We start from the raw sequence: 19,753 nt of genomic DNA on the forward strand, positions 1-19,753 counted from the left end.
GGATGATTTACTGGTGTTAATGAGGAACGGGAGAAGGTAGCGTAGACAGTGTTTGGAGACAGGTATGAGAGAGAGAGAGAGAGATCGAGAGTAGCACTGAGGAGGAATGGGTAAGGGCTATGCTGGCACAATGGGGCGAGGTGAGTGGTATGTGTGTGTGAGAGCAGAGGGGGTGTGTGGATGCGTGTCAGGTCTCCAGCTCCATCTTCTGAGTTGTTGCGTCGGTTCTAAGAGATGGACAGATGTGCCCGCTGTGCTTGTGAGCGTGGTGTGTGAACGAGCAGGACAGGCAGCCCCACGGTGGCCAACTGACACACCCGCACGCACACACACCATCCTAAGAGTCATCAGCTGGTTACCAGGAGACACCGCTGAAAGGTCAGTTCTAAGGAGATCTCATCGCCTCCCTCCACCCGCCGTCATGACAACAGGGGAGGTGTGTGTGTAGGACAGGTGTGTGAGGCGTGACATGGCCGTCTTAGGGTGTGTGATCTCCCTGACTGACTTGCTGTGTGTCCACAAGTTCAGTGTTAAACTCTCCTAGAAACCACACCCTACGGGTTATCAAAATTAGACAGCAGATTTGGACCAAAATCTAAACTCAAACCAAATGGATTGCTTTATTTAAAATATTGAAAACAGAACACATGTAACGTACAGTATATTGTGGCATCTGGCGCATGGCTTGATAAAAGCACAACAAAAAGGAGTACATTCTTTTCATTGACATTATTAAGCTGAAATGTTAAGGACAGTTGTCAGGAAGCGTGTGTTTCCGAGGCACGTTTAAAAATAACACTTTCAGTAAAGACTCAGGCTATCAATGGCTATTCTATGGCTTGTCCCAGATAATTGCAGATGTAGATGTATTTCAAAGTCACTTGACAAAATGGAACAATCAAAATACTCCAGTATCTCCATTGAAAAGACTTGGACAACGGTTTTACAAAGTGGATTATGACCGAGCACCGTACCAGACTATAATGGATTGCAACTTTAGGACGCCATATTGTTTCAGTGTTATGTCCCATATGACTGATATCTAAGGTACATGGCCACCCCATTGTTGAAAGCTACTTGTTATCCTTTATAAAAAATGAGCTCTGTGGGCATTTTGGCCACTGCTGGCTCCCATAGCTCGTAGACAGCGAACATGTACAATTGACCACAAGAGACAGTGAGGATACATATCCCTGTGTTAGAAAACAAGACTGTAAGAAGAGCAAATGCAGGAAAAGGTAACAGTCAGTGACTTTATACCCCTCTACTCCCCTCGAGGGCAGGATACAACAGATGCAGTTAAGACCCTTTAAAGCCGTCTAAAATCCCTCCATCCACTCGGGCTGCAGCGGCTGCCTTTACACAACCTGTCTCACTACAGTGGAGACAAGGAGTCACCAGGGAGTGCTGGAGGGGTCGGATATGACCATCTCCAAATGGCCTACTCCTCTCTCCTCACTCTCCCTCATCCCCTCTCTCCAAAATGGCCTGCTCTCCTTCCTACACCCCCCCCCAAACTCCTCCCTCACCCGGCGTCCCTCCCCTCACCCTCTCGTCTCGCTCGCTCTCTGGTAAGCTGGATCAAATCAAACGCGGGGTGAAGCTAATGCCGTCTCTCTGGTGGTTACTCTACAAGGCGTTTTGTGTCGGCAGATAGCTACACAAATTAGCATTGTTTCACAATAGTCTCCCCCGCCAGGACAAGCTAATTCAGTTACTGTGGGACCACAGGGGCCAGAGCCCGTCAACCTGTATAACGACTTCACCACTACAGATATGGCTTGGGAAATGATTTATCTTCCAAATTAAGTTAAGAAACAAATTGCTGATGGTTTAAAATCACACTGTCTGAGAAAAGTTAATAAAAGACGCTTTATGAATTGGTTTGAAGAGGATGGGTTGACTGAATCAGTCCTTTGGTCTGCTTAAAAGGGTGCTGTAATAAAATCGGCCTCTGTGGCTGTTGAATAAAGATGCATGGTGGCCTACCATTCTAACACTAGTGTGACATCCTGAACATAGAGCAGTATAAAATGTAGTTCTGTGTTCCTCTGATAAATACATAAAAAAAAGGGGCAAACAAGCGGTCAGCTCCTCCTCCTCTTCATCCTTCTCATCCTCCTCTCTCTCATTTGTTTTTGGCGGCCAGGGGCTTGCGGCTGATCTTTTTGGTTTTGTCGTTGTTCTTCTTCGGAGGCTCGGGGTTGGCCTGCATGTGTCGGCCGTACAGACTGTGGTAGGAGAAGAAACAGGGATTTGTGTTGCATACTCTACGTATGCATTCATGCACAGCTACACATCTCTTGTCCTGACTATTCTCTCGTGTTGCATCAAACATGTACAGTATTTAATTCAACCTCTTATTAGTCTAACAATTAATTAAACGTCATTACAGCATTTATACCCATTTTTAATAAACAGGGCTAAATAAATAGGACATAATCAAAAGACAGATGAAAGAGAGAGAGAGATGGAGAAACACTATCTATGTGAGGCTAAACAGCCCCAGTTGGGGATTATCCTGCAGAAGAACAGGGAATACACAGAGACAATTATCTTAGAACTGGGCCGCTCTGGCTAGGGAGAAAAAGAGAGGGAAGGGAAGAGGGAGAAACAGTCCTTTCCAGTCCACTGCTCTTTCACTCTCTGTAAGGGAGAGCCACCCATGGGGCTGAGCAAAGTGACAGAGGGCGAGAGAGAGAGAGAGAAGAGGGAAAGAGTGCAGAAGATAGAGAAAGAGAGGGATACATAGAGGGGGGTAGTGGGGGCATGAGAAGAACAAGAAGGAACGGAGGCCATCGATGAAAAGAGAGGTTGTAAACAACCGTCTGGAGAGAGGTAAAGAGGAGAGGAGGAACGGTAAAGAGCAGGTTGATGGACAGGAGACAGCTGAGTGCATGTTACTGCCTGGCCTGCATCCCACTTGTTGAGGGTAAATGAAGAGTGCCATTTCAGAAATAGTCATAATTGCAGATTAGGAAAATGTCAAGAGTCTGATTAGCTTTATGGAAGAAGTTCAATTCTAATACAGAAATTTGAGATATAGCCATGCAGAGCTTCTCACACGCACACACACAAAGGTGTTGACTGACTCTCACGCTGCATAAATCAAACACATTTTTCATTAATAATGTAGATAGTTAATATTTCACTTTTGACAGAGCGATATTTTTACTGTCTATCAGCATAAACAAAATTCTGTTGTGGCTTCTTGCTCTAACTAACCCCTACTGTGAGGGTTAACACCGTAACCATCTGGATGACGGACAGACCCCCCCCCCCCCCCCCCCCCCCACACACACACACACACACACACACACACACACACACACACCTTCAAATAGAACACCAAGATGTTGGTTTAAGTGTGGCCAAACTCAACTTTGGATAGTGCACTTTTTATTTCTTTTAAATGATGGTTCGTTAACATGTCGTCCCTTTGAATTTCCTTCCCACTACTTATCCATAAAGTATCTACAAATCAAAAGTGGAGTCTAGATTCTGTCATCCCCTGTCTGTCACTGTGATGGAAGAACCTGGAATCTTCTAGCTCTACAGGCACATCTCTCTGTGTTTGGCCCAGTGTCAGGCCCCCCTCCTGGGGCTTGGGAGCAGTTGTCCCCCCCTTCCTCCAGAGCTGCTGCCCAGCCAGGCGTGGTGCTTTGGCCCAGGAGAAGGGGGTTGGCTGGGGGCTAGGAGCCACTCCACTGGCCCCTGGGGGCCCCCAGTGTCTGGAAGAACCAGGGTCCTAAGAGATATAGTTCTCTTTCTACTTGGACATCAAAACCATTTCGCTACCATGACCAAGAGCAGGGACAGACTCCGGCATAAAGCCACAGCATTACCATTGGAATGCATTCACATGGCCTACGCTGTTTAACCAGTATATTACTCAACTAATAGAGAAATCAGGTAAGAATGAAAGAGAGAGACACACAAGAGGAAAAGAGGCATGTGTTTGAGTATATAAGAGAGCAGGGATCTAGTGGAATGGAGAAGGGGGGGGTGACTGATGGAGGGAGCTGCTTAAAAGAGCGGGTTTACTCATTTTGTCAATAACATGCAGTGGGGCGCAGCACTCAGTAGTGTCATAACAAGCCACTGTGTTTCTGCATAATTGTAGCTCTCGCCCCACTGATGGATGATTTAGAGGAAGGGGATGCAGAGAGGAAGAGACAATCCATTGTGTCATAAAAAAAAAATCAATCCGAGGAGAATAATACCCCCAAATGAATGATGGAGTGTTTTGGATCAAGGGAGTCACTAAAGAGGAGGGATAGGAACTGTATGAACAATTGCTAGGGTGTAGGCCAAGGCAATATGATAAAGATGTGTTTGGAAACGTAGTACACTAATTATAGTGAACAAAAATATAAAGTGTTGGTCCCATGTTTCATGAGCTGAAATAAAAGATCCCAGTAACTTTCCATATGCACAAAAATCTAATTTCTCTCCAACTTTGTGCACAAATGTGCTTACATCCCTCTTAGTGAGAATTGCTCATTTGCCACAATAATCCATCCACCTGACAGATGTGGCATATAAAGAAGCTGGGGGGAAAAAAGCATGATCATTACCCAGGTGCACCTTGTGCCGGGGACAAAAGGCCACTCTAAAATGTACAGCTGTCACAACACAATGACACAAATTTTGGAGGGAGCATGCAATTGGCATGTTGACTGCAGGAATGTGCACCAGAGCTGTTGCCAGATAGAGAAATTAACATTAAAATTACCATAAGCCACCTTCAACATAATTTTAGAGAATTTGGCAGTACGTCCAAACGGCCTTACAACCGCAGACGATTTGTAACCACGCCAGCCCAGAACACCCACATCCAGTTTCTTCACCTGCAGGATCGTCTGAGCCCAGCCACACGGACAGATGATGAAACTGGAGTACTTGTCTGTAATAAAGCCCTTTTGTGGGGAAAAACAAATTATGATTGGCTGGGCCTGGCTCCCCAGTGGTTGGGCCTATGCCCTCCCAGGCCAGCATCCCTGCCCAATCATGTGAAACCATAGATTAGGGCCTAATGAATGCATTTAAAATTGACACATTTCCTTATATGAACTGTGACTCAGTAAAATCTTTGAAATTGTTTCGATTTTTGTTCAGTATATTTTGAAACCCAAAGATGACCCCATATTCAAGTTAAAACACATACAGTAACACCGGTAACATTTAATTTGAAAGCATACTAATGCCTACATTGGGTTGTTATAAACATGACTTAAAGCTTGACATAATATATCATGAATGTTGACAACATATTGTCTCATTGGCGGTCTCGGCATTACATCTAGTATGAAGCATGATAGGTTGAAACCTCGCAAGGTTTGCAAGACTACATCAGGTCTTACAAATGTCATTGAAAATGTAGTCTCGAATGTCCTCGTATAGGCTCTCTGTTACCAGGATGACTTATGGTGTGGAGGTCATACAGTGTAACATAGTTCATGTAGCCTGGCTGTGTGTGATGTTGTTGGGAGTCATCTGAAGGAGTGGTAGAGTTGGTTTATTCCCCACCGAGACATGCAGATAGAGGCTGATCAGACAGGGGCTTGTCAGGATCAGTGTTGACAGAAACACGTACAAAGACACACAACACTGTTTCAGGAGTTAATTGGTCTTGTTTTACATTGGTCTGATGAGGTGGAGAGAGGTGAGAGGTGGAGGGGAGGAAAGGGGAGAGGAAACTGGTGGGATCAACAAAGCATTCCTCCTCCCCCCAGCCATCCCGCCCTCTCACCCTCCTTTCAACCCCCCTTTTCCCTCCATCCATCAATCCCCAGCCCCCTCCCTCCCGCTCTCTTTCTGACAGTCTCAGAGGAATGACATGGCAGAGGAACATGAGTGGAATACTGAGGAACCATGGGGAAGATGTGGGGGAGGGGGTAGACACGGGGGAGAAAAGAGGGAGACACAGCAAAGATATGCTCTATCATGCCACCTGAACAGCATGCTATTGTTTCTCTGCTCTGGGCTAGAGAGCCGCTTTCCCGAGGGCATCCCGCGGGCCCCGACAGAGAGCATTGCGGCACAGTCTACATTTTTCATGCTGCGCAGCGGGAGTGGGCGGTCAGACAGACAACTTTGGGATGAAAATATTTCTTCGCGCCACAGATTATTTAGAACGGTTGTCTTTCTGTTTGGTATGTGTTAACTATTGTATTAAAGCACCTCTGTCATACTATTCACACACTCTCATAGGATAATTCTGCTTCAAGTTCAGTAACCTACCTCTCCTCTCGTGTTGGGCGTGCGAGGTCAAATGCAGCTATGCGTGGTCTCACTTAAATAGCCTGTAGCCTGTCTTTCCATGGAAATGAACTTCTAAATATAATAGGCTGGGTTAGGCTCTGACATTGACTGTAAATCAATATTGATAACACATTTATTTATGTCTGCCTGCTCCTATCAAAGTTATGAAAGATTATTTCGAAAAGGTTGTCTTTTGTTTTGTAGGCTATTCGTTAGTGTGTTAAAATCCCCTCTGTCGCAATATTCACCAAATAACCTAATTCTTGCTGATTTACGTTCAGCAGCCTACCAATATTATATTTTGTTGGGCGTGCGAGATCAAGTACGCCTATATTTGTGGTCTCGATTAAATAGCCTGTAGACTAGGTTATATGCGCTTTGACGCAAAGCGCAGTTGTCCTTAACTTCCTAAATATGATTGTTTAGAATCCGACACCGACTGGAAATAAATACTGATAACACATGTATTTTACTCTGCTTGCAAATGATCCTGCTCTGTAGAATCATCCAGTTATGCAAAATGTAGCTCAAGTCAAGTAAGTAGCCACTCTCCTTTATAACTGTATTCTCTTTCAAACTAGGTCTACCCTATTGGCTGATATAGCCCAATAAATACCGATATAATGAGCCATGTGAGAGGCCTCCCAAGTGGTACAGTGGCCTAAGACACTGCATCGCAGTGCTAGCTGTGCCACTAGAGATCCTGGTTCGAGTCCAGGCTCTGTCGCAGGCTGCACACAATTGGCTCAGCGTCGTCTGGGTTAGGGGAGGGTTTGGCCGGCCGGGATGTTCTTTGCGCTCTAGCGACTCCTGTGGCGGGCAGGGCACAATGCACGCTGACATGGTCACCAGGTCCACAGTGTTTCCTCTGACACATTGGTGCGGCTGGCTTCCGGGTTAAGCGGGCGTTGTGTCAAGTAGCAGTGCGACCTTCGCCTTTCCTGAGTCCGCGAGAGTTGCAGCAATGGGACCAGACTAACTGGGGAGAATTTTTCTTTAAAAAACATCTCTAGTTTTTGAATCTATATCTTGGGCTATTTTTGATCTCGGCAAAATTGCTGGGACCGTGGCTGCAAAAGGAACTGCGTCACATAGCGAAAACATTTTGAATTTAGGTCTAAGAGCAGCCGTTTAACTTGTAACTTGTGATCCGTTAGATCACAAAATCTACTGAGGTAAAATATGGAATTGCTTTAAAAATTTATCATTTAGCCAATTGATTTTGAATTTTAGGACACATGCAGGTATAATTAATTTTTGGGCAAAACATTGAATTAGGCCTAAACTGCGATAGCCCATAGAAACGCATTGAATAACGTCCATAAATTGCAAAAAAGACAGTCAAAAAATAACAAGGTTTTGAAGTGTCTGTCCTATATCTATGAGATATGAGAAAACTTTGATCCAATGTTTAGACCCAGGTTTTGGTCACGTTATATATTTTTGGCACTTTTGCTGTTTTGCCAGTCGGTATGGAGTTACCTTCAGATGACTGCTGTAAAGCTTGTGGATGTCGTAGAGCCAAACAACCGACACTGTAGTGTTTGTGGGAGTCATATTAGTTTGGTGACATATTAGTTTGTAGCTCACACAGTTTTGGATTTACAGACTATTTAATTACGATTTTCTTGTTTGGAACCTCGTGTGTAGAAAAAGCCATTTATGGCATATGTACAAACTTTATAACGGAGGACAGACGGGATTGAGCTGCAGCCACTAGAATAAACTAAGTCTCTAGGATAAATACACGGCGAGCTATTCAACATTCAAAATGAAGTGACCAAGTGACGCACGGGTGCGTCAATCGACTTTGGTTAGCCATGTTGGCAAAATGTATGCCCAAGTCAAGAAAGCTTACCAGCAGTTTTATTCTCCTATTTTCTACTGTAGATATGTCATTTAAAATTTGTTGATTCCGTTGTTGCTAGCGATATTCAAAGAAATATTGGGGGCAAAAAGTAGAAGTTCCATCCCATGGGAAAGTCTACACCGAGACATCCCATTCCCTCTTCCTCCTTCTCTCCTGTTCCTCCATGTGCTCTATCCTCCCCCCCTCTCTCTCTCTTCCTCACTCTGTCACAGTCTGTTGTTCACTGGAGAGGCCAGAGCCCAAGGGGAAGATGGGATATCCACAGAACTGCCCCCCCCTTGCCACAAACACACATACATACATACAGCGCAAATCATTGAGGGCCGACTAGAGTCTTGTTACGACCGTACATGGGCAGCAGCAGCAGTTCTGTCTCTGCATAAACACAAAGATTTCCCATAGCATTGCAGTGAGTGGAGAGGGGACTGGATAGGACCCTTGTGAACACTTAGGGCCACTAAAAAGGGGAAAGCAGCCCGGAGAACTTAATGGGTCCTGGTGTGGTCTTAGAGACTCTTTATAAGACTTTTCTATTTTCCATTTTACACGGCTTAAATAATCAAGGCACTTGCCAGTGTATGTCCATAGGTTCTCTCTCTCTTGATAATTGTGCAGCACCATGGGTCATTGATCTGATATCAGGTGTTCTGTATTAGAGCTGGGGGATATGGACAAAAATCGCAATAAATTGCCTAAATTGATGCGATAACAATAAATACAAGATAAGTTTATAGCAATGTGCACCGAAGTATTTATATTTATTATCCTTTAAACTACTACTACCAGTTTGAGGTTATTGCCATCAATTGTCCCATTAACAAATCACACATATTAGCAAACGCAATCCATTATAAATTTCGCTAGTATAGGCTGCTTATTGTAATGAACAATATCTGCAAAATGCCTATGATAAGTGATCGGTATGGTCAGCATTGAAGATTTTCAGTTTATCGTCCCAGCTCTATCCTTTATCATCCTGTTCCATTTTTGATTTTTTTGTTTAATCATTTTTTGGGGGTCCTTTTTACCCCCTTTTCTCCCCAATTTCGTGATATCCAATTGGTAGTTACAGTCTTGTCCCATCGCTGCAACCCCCGTATGGACGCGGGAGAGGTGAAGGTCGAGAGCCATGCGTCCTCTGAAACACGACCCTGCCAAGCCGCACTGCTTCTTGACGTACTGATCGCTTAACCCGGAAGCCAACTGCGCCAATGTGTCGGAGGAAACACCGTACAACTGGCGACCGTGTCAGCGTGCATTGCGCCCGGCCCACCACAAGGAGTCGCTAGAGCGCGATGGGACAAGGACATCTCGGCCTGCCAAACCCTCCCCTAACCCGGACGATGCTGGGCCAATTGTGCGCCGCCTCATGGGTTTTCCGGTCGCGGCAGGCTGGCAACACGGCCTCGGGATCAAACCCGGGTCTTTTGTGACGCCTCAAGCACAGCGATGCAGTGCCTTAGACCACTGCGCCACTTGGGAGGCCGTTCCATTTTCAGTTTTACAGTTATTTTACAGCATTACTATAGGTTTTACAGATGGAAATATACTTCTGAGTGAAATCAAGATCTACCATTTCTATCAATTGCTCTAGTTATAAGAAGTTAATTCAAACTCATATGGCGCCTAGAAATACGTACAAACTCTTACTTTTGTCATTTAGCAGAAACTCTCATCCAGAGTGACTTACAGTCAGTACATTCAACTAAGGTTAATAGGAGGGAAACAACCACATATCACAGTCATTGCAAATTCCAAGTATACCTTTCTCTGTACTATGCATCGGAATCTGCAAACCTCAGAGAAGAGAGTATCTATAGGTCAGGTCAAATGGGGTGAGAGATCACTGGAGTCCCATCACTTCTCATTAGCCGGGCCTCGAGGACAGCTCTATAACACGGGCCCCTGAGTGGCCAGGGGCCTCCTACAGGTTATCAATCAGACACCTCATTAAAGGACAAACATACAGGGGCCTTTTGTCTCTACCTTTGCTCTCTCCCCCACGCTCTCTCTTCCCCACTCTCCCTCTCCTTCTTTCTCTCAGTCCCCGTAATGAAATGGGGACAAGGGGCCAATCGAGGGCCCCAAACAGCACGATTGAGGCCCCTGTGAGGAAGAAAAATCTGAGAAATCAATGATGTAACAATAACACAAATTAGCCTCTGTACAACATGCATTATTAACGAAGTAGCCATCCACTTCTATGGCACAAATACAGTCCAACAACCTCATATACACAGTAGTAGGCCTGCACTAATTGCCTAGAATGATACACGACTCTTGAGGATCTACATTAGGGTCATTGGTATTATCATTTCTCTCAGGGGTATACGCATTACAATACGTTGGTGCTATGAGTTGTGTAAAAGCGGAGGTAGAATATCCCACATTTTTCTTACCCTCGTTGGTCGGTGCCACACGTAGGCATAGCAGTGGGCTGGTCAGTCAGCAACAATAGACTGTTCGATCATCCTTAAGGTTACAGCTAACGATGTGGGCAGGCAGGGAGGAGAGTAGGAGTGGAGGGAAGATCTGTCATAGGCTGGGAGCACAGCTCGTTTGTCATGCGTCTTAATTATTGTCATTTAGTCTCATCGAGCCTCCCCATGGATTTCCTGTGGCCTTGTCACTATGGATTTAGGCTGAGGCAGGGAGCTGGACAGTTTATTCTATCCCTGTGGTTTGTGGTTATATACCATAACAGGGTCTGATGTACTGTGGTTATATACTATACAAGGTTTGTATAGTGTAGGACAGTATGGAAAACGATCTGCAATCTGCCACTACAAGACAATTACACGCCAGGTCTTCACTGTCCTCCTCCGCACGTTGTCATCTTTCTTCACAGAAGAGAAGTGTTTTTCTTTCTAATGGGCAAACTCTAGATCTGTGAATATAAGGTCGATTTTCAGGTTTCAACTATCACTGACTGCTTCAGTCCGTACTGAGATTGTCAAAGTTTGCTTATAGCTCATCAGCCATTTCACCAGCCTCATACACCGACAGCTGCACTACTAGCTCATCAGCCTCGGCTAGCTCCAGACACATACTAGTCACAGAGGGAGCAAAGACCCAAATGGCAGCCGTTCCCAGTAGCCAGTGGGCCCCTGTCCACCCATGTCAGCGAGGCGGGGCATATTCATTAATGCATGAATATAATTAGCTCGGAGGATGAAAGTCTGAAAACTCTTCTGAGCACATTCAGCAGAATTAACGAACTAGGGCTAGGTAGCCATGCAGAAACGCCTGACAAAATATGCTAAGGTAAAGTGTGTGTGTGTCGGGGGGGATGTTAGTTAGCTACACCAGAGAGAAGCTTAGTGCAAAGGATTTTCCTCCCCTCTCCTACTGTGCCGCTATGACACTAACATGTTAGTTGAATTCAGAGTTATCAACACCTGATAACATCTATCACCTTGCCTCTCTCATTGTACTTTCTGAGGTCGGACTCAAAACAAAACTCAAAAGTCCTACAAAAATAAACAACTCCACAGAGGTCTATGGTTTAAAAACACATCATTTTAAAAATCACGTGACTGACATGGCCATGACTCAGCGGGTGGGTCTGTAAAGTGCTGAGCACCTGTGTCTAGACCAGACAAACCCTGATTGGTTGCTAATGATCCGAATGCCCACACAGCATTGAGGAGAACACTTCCTAATATGTTTAAAGTATTTTTTAACTTATACACCTAGAGCCTATTTAGCTTCAGTCTCTGTCTGGAGCCAGCAGTAGTAGTTTCACAGCAGGTGTGTGTGTGTGTGTGCGCGCACCTGTCATGCATATTTCATACGGAGCTTGTTAACTTGACAGAAATAATTGGCAGCCGGACTGGTGGACTGACAGACAGACAGCGGCGAAGGGAAAGTCATGGCATAATCATAAAGCATTAACACATGGTAAACTCAAATTCTGCTCCTTTACACACACAGCAGATTTCTCTCGCTCCATCTCTCTCTCTTCTCTTAATGGTTGCTGATAAGAGAGGGTGGCTAGCGTTCGTCACTGCACAGCTGTCCAGAGCTGACTGAGAAATGAAAACACAATTAAGCCAAAACACACACACACACACACACACACACACACACACACACACACACACACACACACACACACACACACACACACACACACACACACACACACACACACACACTTCATTTGAAGAACTAAGAAGGATGAAGGGAAGAGGAGAGAGGGCACTACTTAACAGTCCATACCCTCCTCCTTAAAACACACGCTACTAAACGGATGAGTATACTGGTGGTGCACTATGGTTTGGGGCTTCAGAAAACCACAGAAGACTGAAGACAAATCTCCACACAGCTATTTCTGGATACTATTGACAACGCCGAGAGAAAGCAGTGATCGTGATAGAAGAGACCTTAGTGGGGCGAAGGTAGGATTGAACTATACTCATGCAGAATGTCTAATGCTCTATAGTGTAGTACCAACTGCAATGTATTCTTTGTTCAAGAGGACATACCAAGAAGTACAACATGTTCTGCCATGCGTTGCATTGAAAAGCACATTGATACACTTATCCCTGAGCAAGCAATGAAAATAAACTCCATGACATGTTAGGGAATAAACTGATGTAGAGACAGAAGGGAAGAGGGAGAAAGAGTGATAGGAGAAAGAGAGCTAGATGGAGGCAGAGTAAGAGAAGGGAAACGAGTGAGAAGGAGAAAGTGGGAGAGGGAAAAGGGAGTGAGAGAAGGAGGAATAGAGAGTGAGTCTTGAGTAGTGGTGTCTGAAGGACACTGAGGAAAGTGAGAAGGATGCTGTTGCGCGTATGAATCCTTCGGAGACCAGACACAACCCGGAGGTCTGTTAACGCCTGTCTAATGTGAGATAACCGTTACCACCCCCTACCACACACACACACACACACACACACACACAAGACCTGGGTTCAAATACATGCATATTTAATTATTAGTTACTTAAAAATGTATTTCCTGTGTATTTTCAAATAATGTCCCCAAATCACGTACTTCTATTTGAAAGTATTTTCAAATAACTTCCGATAAATACTTTTTTCCAAATACGACACGGACCTTGGTTCAAAAAATTGGGGAGGATTTAAATATTTGTATTTGAAAATACACTGTGTATTTAAATATTTTCAAATGCATGCCAACATTTCAAGTGTATTTCCAAATATATTCCAATATTCAACTACTACCTTCAAAATGTCTTTGAAAGTCATTTCAAAACCCTAAATAGAATTTGAACCCAGGTCTGACACACACACACACACACACACACACACACACACACACACACACACACACACACACACACACACACACACACACACACACACACACACACAAAGGGAGCTCATACAGAGGGAAGGGGACCAGTAAAGTGAAAGTACACTAATAACACCATCCCCCACAAAGTCTGCACCTCGTTAACACACTAACAGAGAATGAGGATCACATAGTCTGAATAGCCTATTTAAAATCCACCTCACAGTGATTTCACAGAGAGTGCTACAGCACACCACGTCCATGATGAGCATAACCCATGTACCAACTGAGTAGACTCAGAGACTAAACCTATTCACTCCTAGCAAATGAGTAATTAAAAATCCTTTTAACACAAAAAAGATAGAATGGCATCTAAATAAATTGTGGAAGACTTGCGACTACGGAACTTCTGCAAGCAAATGCTTATTTTCTCTCTTGGAGAAATGTATTTTCCACTTTACAGAAGAGGAGGACGTAAGCTGACTGACAAGGAAGGAAGGAACATTGACGCATCTTTGCCAGCTCATAATAGATTTAGGCCTAGAGGCCTTGAATTCTGTACCAAGGAGAACACTAAACGAAGGTACAGTTGAGGTACTTTATACAAATACAAAACACTATATAATACAAAATATTAGCAGGAACAATCATCGATCGTGACACTTGCAATCAGTCCCCTGCAATACAAAAGAAAAATGCCAGTATCAACAGCAGACGGTGACGTTTCCAACAACACATTCACCACCACTTTTGTCTTGATGAATCAGCGTATCGATGAGGAAATAGAAAGATGACTTATGAGACAGATAAAGCGAGAGGTCTAGTATAATCTCAGCGGCAGGGACGCCGGTTTGACTTGGCCTGTCTGAGTAGTGATTTATGGTACCCGGCATTTTCATTGACCAGCAGCGTTTAACATCATCACTGATGCAGACAGCATTGATTGTGCATCAAACCTGCCGTTCGTAATATATGCCAGTCTTCAACACCATACGTCTGATGCAGGCGGCATTGGTGTGTATCAAACCTGTCGTTGGTCAGTGGCCAGCGCTACATTAGCATACGCCTATCAAAACAGAGGGAAGCGTCCAAGAAAACATACACTTCGTAAACGGAACGCTAAAATAAGTGTACTATATTGGATTGACAGAAACTGCTGTTGGTTTGATTGCAACAAAAGGTGTAACTATGAGCGTAACAGTGCATAGATGCATATTGTATGTTTGCAGAATCTACTGCAGTTCAAAAGTAGAGTGGGATGCCATAGTTTTGGATAAACCCAGACAGACATTTCCTTGCACCAGGTCACAGAAGCACATATTCAGGCAGGCAGGCAGGCAGGCAGGCAGGCAGGCAGGCAGGCAGGCAGGCAGGCAGGCGCACACACACACACACACACACACACACACACACACACACACACACACACACACACAGCGCGTAGGAAGATAAGTTCCAGTGTGTGGGTCGAGTCTCTCTGAAGATGTAGGATCAGCTGGATATGAAAGTATTCAACAAAGGGATTTGTTCTGCGTCCGCCTCCCAATGACGGCCTACTAAACCCTCCCCTAACCCAATTTTTCGCCACCTCAACCTAGACTGTATCTCTGGTCTTCTAGTTTACTATTTTTTATTTTCTTCATTTAACTAGACAAGTCAGTTTAGAACAAATTCTTATTTTACAATGACGGCCTACCCCGGCCAAACCCTCCCCTAACCCGGGCGACGCTGGCCCAGTTTTGCACCGCCCTATGGGACTCCCGATCACGGCCGGTTGTGATACAGCCCGGGATCGAACCAGGGTCCGTAGTGATGCCTCTAGTACTGAGATGCAGTGCCTTACGCGTCGAACACACCGCCAGAGTCCTTGCGCAAAATAGCACGCAGTATCATCGGAATATGTACGCAACAAAAGTTCATAATTCCCCTTCTGTTGCCATTTCTGTCAAGCCATCTACACATACAGTTTGACACATGCATTCGATAAACCCAACGTATGCACCACACCGAACGCACTGCAACTGCCTCTGCAAACGCAATGCTGCAAGGCAAACGCAGCGTTTCATTGGAAATGAATGCAATTCTGGTGTACCAAAATCCAATGACGCTGTTGGTGTGATCGAAGCGTTAGACCGCTGCGCCACTCGGGAGCCACTCGGGAGCCCAGAAGTTAGCTACCAAAACTACGGGTTTCAAATGCATAGATAATGTTTAATTGCATAAATAGCTTTGGAATGTGCCGATACTGTACTACAATACCAGTCCCCAGTCACAGACAGACAAAATGAATGCCTCAAGCCCGTCATAGTAATTGATCTGATTCTGGGTTAATAGAACCAACTAGACAGACAGACATTAACTAGAATGACCTGACTGGGTTGTTCCAGAAACAAAGACTCCAAAATAAAACTGCCCTCTATAAGGGGACTAAAATTAGCCTTACCATCCACACACAGGAAATGTTTAAAAGTCTCGGCTCTTTTAAACAGAAAAACATACTACAAGAGAGAGCGAGACACAGAGAGAGAAATAGAGAGTGTGTGTGTGCGAGGTTTTATAGTAAAGATGGGCTCAGCAGTGAACAGACAGTAGAGGTAACTCAAAGCAGACATTGACAGTTCCAGAGCTTGTCAGACAGGGCTGTGCTGTTGTTGTGAGTGTTATTTCATGCTGTTAGCTCTGGTCTCTGGGTCGCTCCCACCAAACTAACTCCCTATTGCTGCCCTATACTTATCTATAACTGGGTTAACTTGCTAACTAGCAAAGAATATCAACAAATGTGCACACTCGTGGCACTGATCTGAAAAGCAGATTCACTTGTGGGTGATTGAAAGACCTCTCGTGGGCTACACCCTCCAATAGAATCCTACTCCGTTGCACTCTGGCTCTGCCTACAACAAAATCACACACTCAATCTTGCAAAGTTAGATTTGTTTTGGTTTGTTGCATTGAAAAGGGGCTGATATGTTGATTTGATCACAGAAAAAAACATTCATCTGTATTGTGCAAACTAATGGGGCGAACTCAGTGAAGTTCAGTCTCCTCTTGCGTCTCTGCGCGGCCTGGCATTTCTTCTGTTTGCCAGTCCTGGAGGAGATGCGTGGCTTAGAGAGAACATTGGTTCCCACCAATGGCCAAGTCTTACAGGTCTGTATCAACTCCCTCCACCAGCTCTCCATCCTTGTGTCTGAGTCTGGCGCTGAGGGAGTCTGGGACATAGACAGCTGGGGCCGGGGTCGGAGCCTAGAGACATCCGCCATTATGCAGGAAGTGACATCATACACTTCTTTATTTATCCCCCTTTTACACCTGACATTGGGATGGAAATCCATAGAGCCCTGAGCAGGAGAACAACGTAACAGAAAGGTACTGTACACCGGCGGTAGAGGAACGGATGCCCTGCCTCAGGTCTATAAGAGTGAGTGGGTCTCGGCTGGAGGATTGCGTTGACGTGGCAGTCCAGCAGCTCAATAAACAGAACGAGAAAAGAGGGAAGGAGAGGAGAGGAGGGAGAGGACAGAGGTTCCACGCATCCCTCGCTCTGTCCCTAATGAGAAGTAAAGGTTTGAGGGCCCAGGAGAGAGCAGGGCAGGGCGAGGGTCCAACAACACCATGATACAGCCACAAGACCAGCGGGAGAGGGAGACACACAGACAGTCACACGCATGAAAGTCCTTAACACACACACACACGTGTCCCATTCTCTCCTCTTAGAGCCCTCTCCCTCAGTAGGTCGGAGTCAGTGAGTCCACTACTGCTATAGGTGTAGGGGTGTTTGTAGATTAGAATACTTACTACTTGTAGGTCTCAGAGCGGACGTATTCAAACACATGGGAGACTCCCAGCTGGAACTGGTCTGCAATGGGGGTCACCCACGGGTTATTCTCAGCCTTGAACACCTGCTTAGGCCCAGTCAGATCCAGATTACCTGAAGAGAGAGAGGGAGGGAGAGAGAGAGGGGATGAACAGAGAGAGATTAGGAGATTTAGAGTGATATAGAAAAGTGTGTCAGGGAGGAAAGGAGGGAGGGGGAAGAGGTCAACGGGTGGAGAGATGAAGGTGTGGGGAGAAGAGGAGTGAGGAAAGAGGGAGAGAAAGGGCGAAAGAGTGAACAACGTTCTGACAACATTGTGGCGCGGGCGACGGGTCACGGTGCTAATGTGGTCGATGGTAGCACCTCAGAGACCAATTAACACACATCTGATTAGCCCAGCACCGAGAGAGAGCTGTCTGGACCTAAAACCTAAAACCCCTAGGTCCCCCCAACCTCAACCCAACGTTACGCCTGGTCAGAGCAAGCCAACACCAGCAGCCCCATGCTAACTAGTCAGTTAGGGTTGTTCAGCTGTTCATCTATAATTGTACGGACTCTAGAGTTTCACTGCTCTTCTTACTCAACTCCTTGCTTTCAGCTTTGTCTGGGAATTTTTTGTGAGAACGAACTAGGGTTGAATTCAGAGGCTGAATGATTTGATGGTTTTACAGTATGGTTAAACTGTAATAATCTGCATGAAATGCACTTTTTTAGATTTATATTACATACATTTTAAACCTCATCTCCCTTATTTATCCTCTTTTCCTTCCCACCGCTCCATCATCCCTCTCCCCTGGTTACAGGATGAGGTAGGTGTTAGTCCCTCTTCTCTCCAGTGTGGTCTTGACAGCTACAATGCCTGATCTTCTATCCCCAAACTTGCACTTCCCCTGTGCACTTGGCTGCTCCTTGTTAGAGGGGCCACTCCCTCTTCATCTCTTTCTCCCCTTATCCCCCTCTTTTCCTCTGCTCCATCTCTGGAGTACCCCGTCCCTCAGTCGTTCCCTCCGCCTGTCCATCCCTCCATCTCTCTAACATGCTCTCCCGCTACATAATTTCCCTCCCTCTTTCCCTCCATCTCCCATCCTCTCTTTTGGCTGGTGCTGTAGCTGTGGCCCTAACAAGGCCAGAGCAGTGAGACACTGGGATTAGGGAGCCGTGACAGGGAGATTCTAATCAGCTCTACACACAGAGTGAGAGAAACAGGAGACCATCTCTCCCTCCCTCTCCTCTTCCTCCTGAACTCTCTCTCTTCCGAGTTTAGGTCTTGGCTGAAGACATTCCCTTTTTTGGTTTTTACTAACTGATGAAAATATTTCCTTTGTATTGTACTGGAAGGTGTTTCAGTTTTGTAAACTGAGCTGGGTTGAGCTGCAGAACCTCCAGTGGCGAGGGTCCACACATTGTACTCTACAGGCTGTCAGAGAGAGGGTTGACCCCTGGTGACCTCTGTGGGGGTTCATGGGTTTGTGGATCTGTGAAGCATGCAGTCTGGGGCATGCACATGCACGCGCACACACACAGTGGGACGGTGAGGGCAGTGGGGCGATGCTGGGAGAGGCCAGCCAACCAGAGGAGCAGTCAACTACACCTGCGCCCACATACAGTGACTGTGTGTGTCTGTGTGCAATAGTGTGTTCGTGTGGTCAGTCTTACCCAGTTCAGGGGGCAGCACAGTGAGCCTGTTGCCCTGAATGTGGAGCTCTTTGAGCTGGGCCAGGTCTCCTATCTCTTTAGGCAGAGAGATGAGGTCATTATCCCTCAGACTCAGCTATGGAGAGGAGGATAGGGGGAGAGAAGGGGGGGTAATGAGAGAGACAGAGGGAGAGATGAAGGACGAGAGAGAAACACAAAGGGAGTAAGAGGGGGGATAGAGAGGGGAAAATAGTGATTTATACATTCTGTATAAAATCAAATCACATTTTATTGGTCACATGCACGTGCTTAGCAGATGTTATTGTGGGTGTTGCGAAATGTTCCTAGCTCCGACAGCGCAGCAATATCTAACAAGTAATATCTAACAAATTACACATATACCCAGTACACATAAATCTAAGTAAAGGAATTAAGAATATATAAATATATGGATGAGCAATGTCAGAGTAGCATAGACTAAGATACAGTAGAACAGTGTAGAATACAGTATATACATATGAGATGAGTAATGCAAGATATGTAAACATTATTAAAGTGACTAGTGTTCAATTTATTAAAGTGGCCAGTGATTTCAAGTCTATGTATATAGGCAGCAGCCTCTAATGTGCTAGTGATGGCTATTTAACAGTCTGATGGCATTGAGATTGAAAAACAGCTTCTGTCTCTTGGTCCCAGCTTTGATGCACCTGCACTGACCTCGTCTTCTGGATGAGGTCAATGTATATACAACATTAAATGTGTACTGTTTGCACAGCAGACATTCATCCACATCCAGTTGAAGTCGGAAGTTTACATACACCTTACCAAATACATTTAAACTCAGTTTCACAATTCCTGACATTAATCCTAGTAAATATTCCCTGTCTTAGGTCAGTTAGGATCACCACTTT

At 45.3% G+C, this 19,753-nt stretch overlaps 1 protein-coding gene across 2 annotated transcripts in view; it reads right to left on the reverse strand.

The window, feature by feature from the left end:
• Positions 1-596: 596 nt before the first annotated feature.
• rsu1 (Ras suppressor protein 1) overlaps positions 597-19,753 on the reverse strand; it is a 33,560-nt gene continuing 14,403 nt past the window's right edge. Inside the window, exons 7-9 of one of the 2 annotated variants that reach the window (XM_038972601.1) lie at positions 18,864-18,978; positions 17,189-17,321; positions 597-2,231 (exon numbers count right to left, since the gene is read on the reverse strand). In XM_038972601.1, coding sequence (XP_038828529.1) covers positions 2,129-2,231; positions 17,189-17,321; positions 18,864-18,978 — 351 coding nt within the window. In that variant the 3' untranslated portion in view covers positions 597-2,128. The remainder of the gene's footprint in view (positions 2,232-17,188; positions 17,322-18,863; positions 18,979-19,753) is intronic. The other variant, XM_038972602.1, reaches the window with a different exon arrangement.

Source organism: Salvelinus namaycush, chromosome 33, assembly GCF_016432855.1.
Source record: "Salvelinus namaycush isolate Seneca chromosome 33, SaNama_1.0, whole genome shotgun sequence".
NCBI lineage: Eukaryota > Metazoa > Chordata > Actinopteri > Salmoniformes > Salmonidae > Salvelinus > Salvelinus namaycush.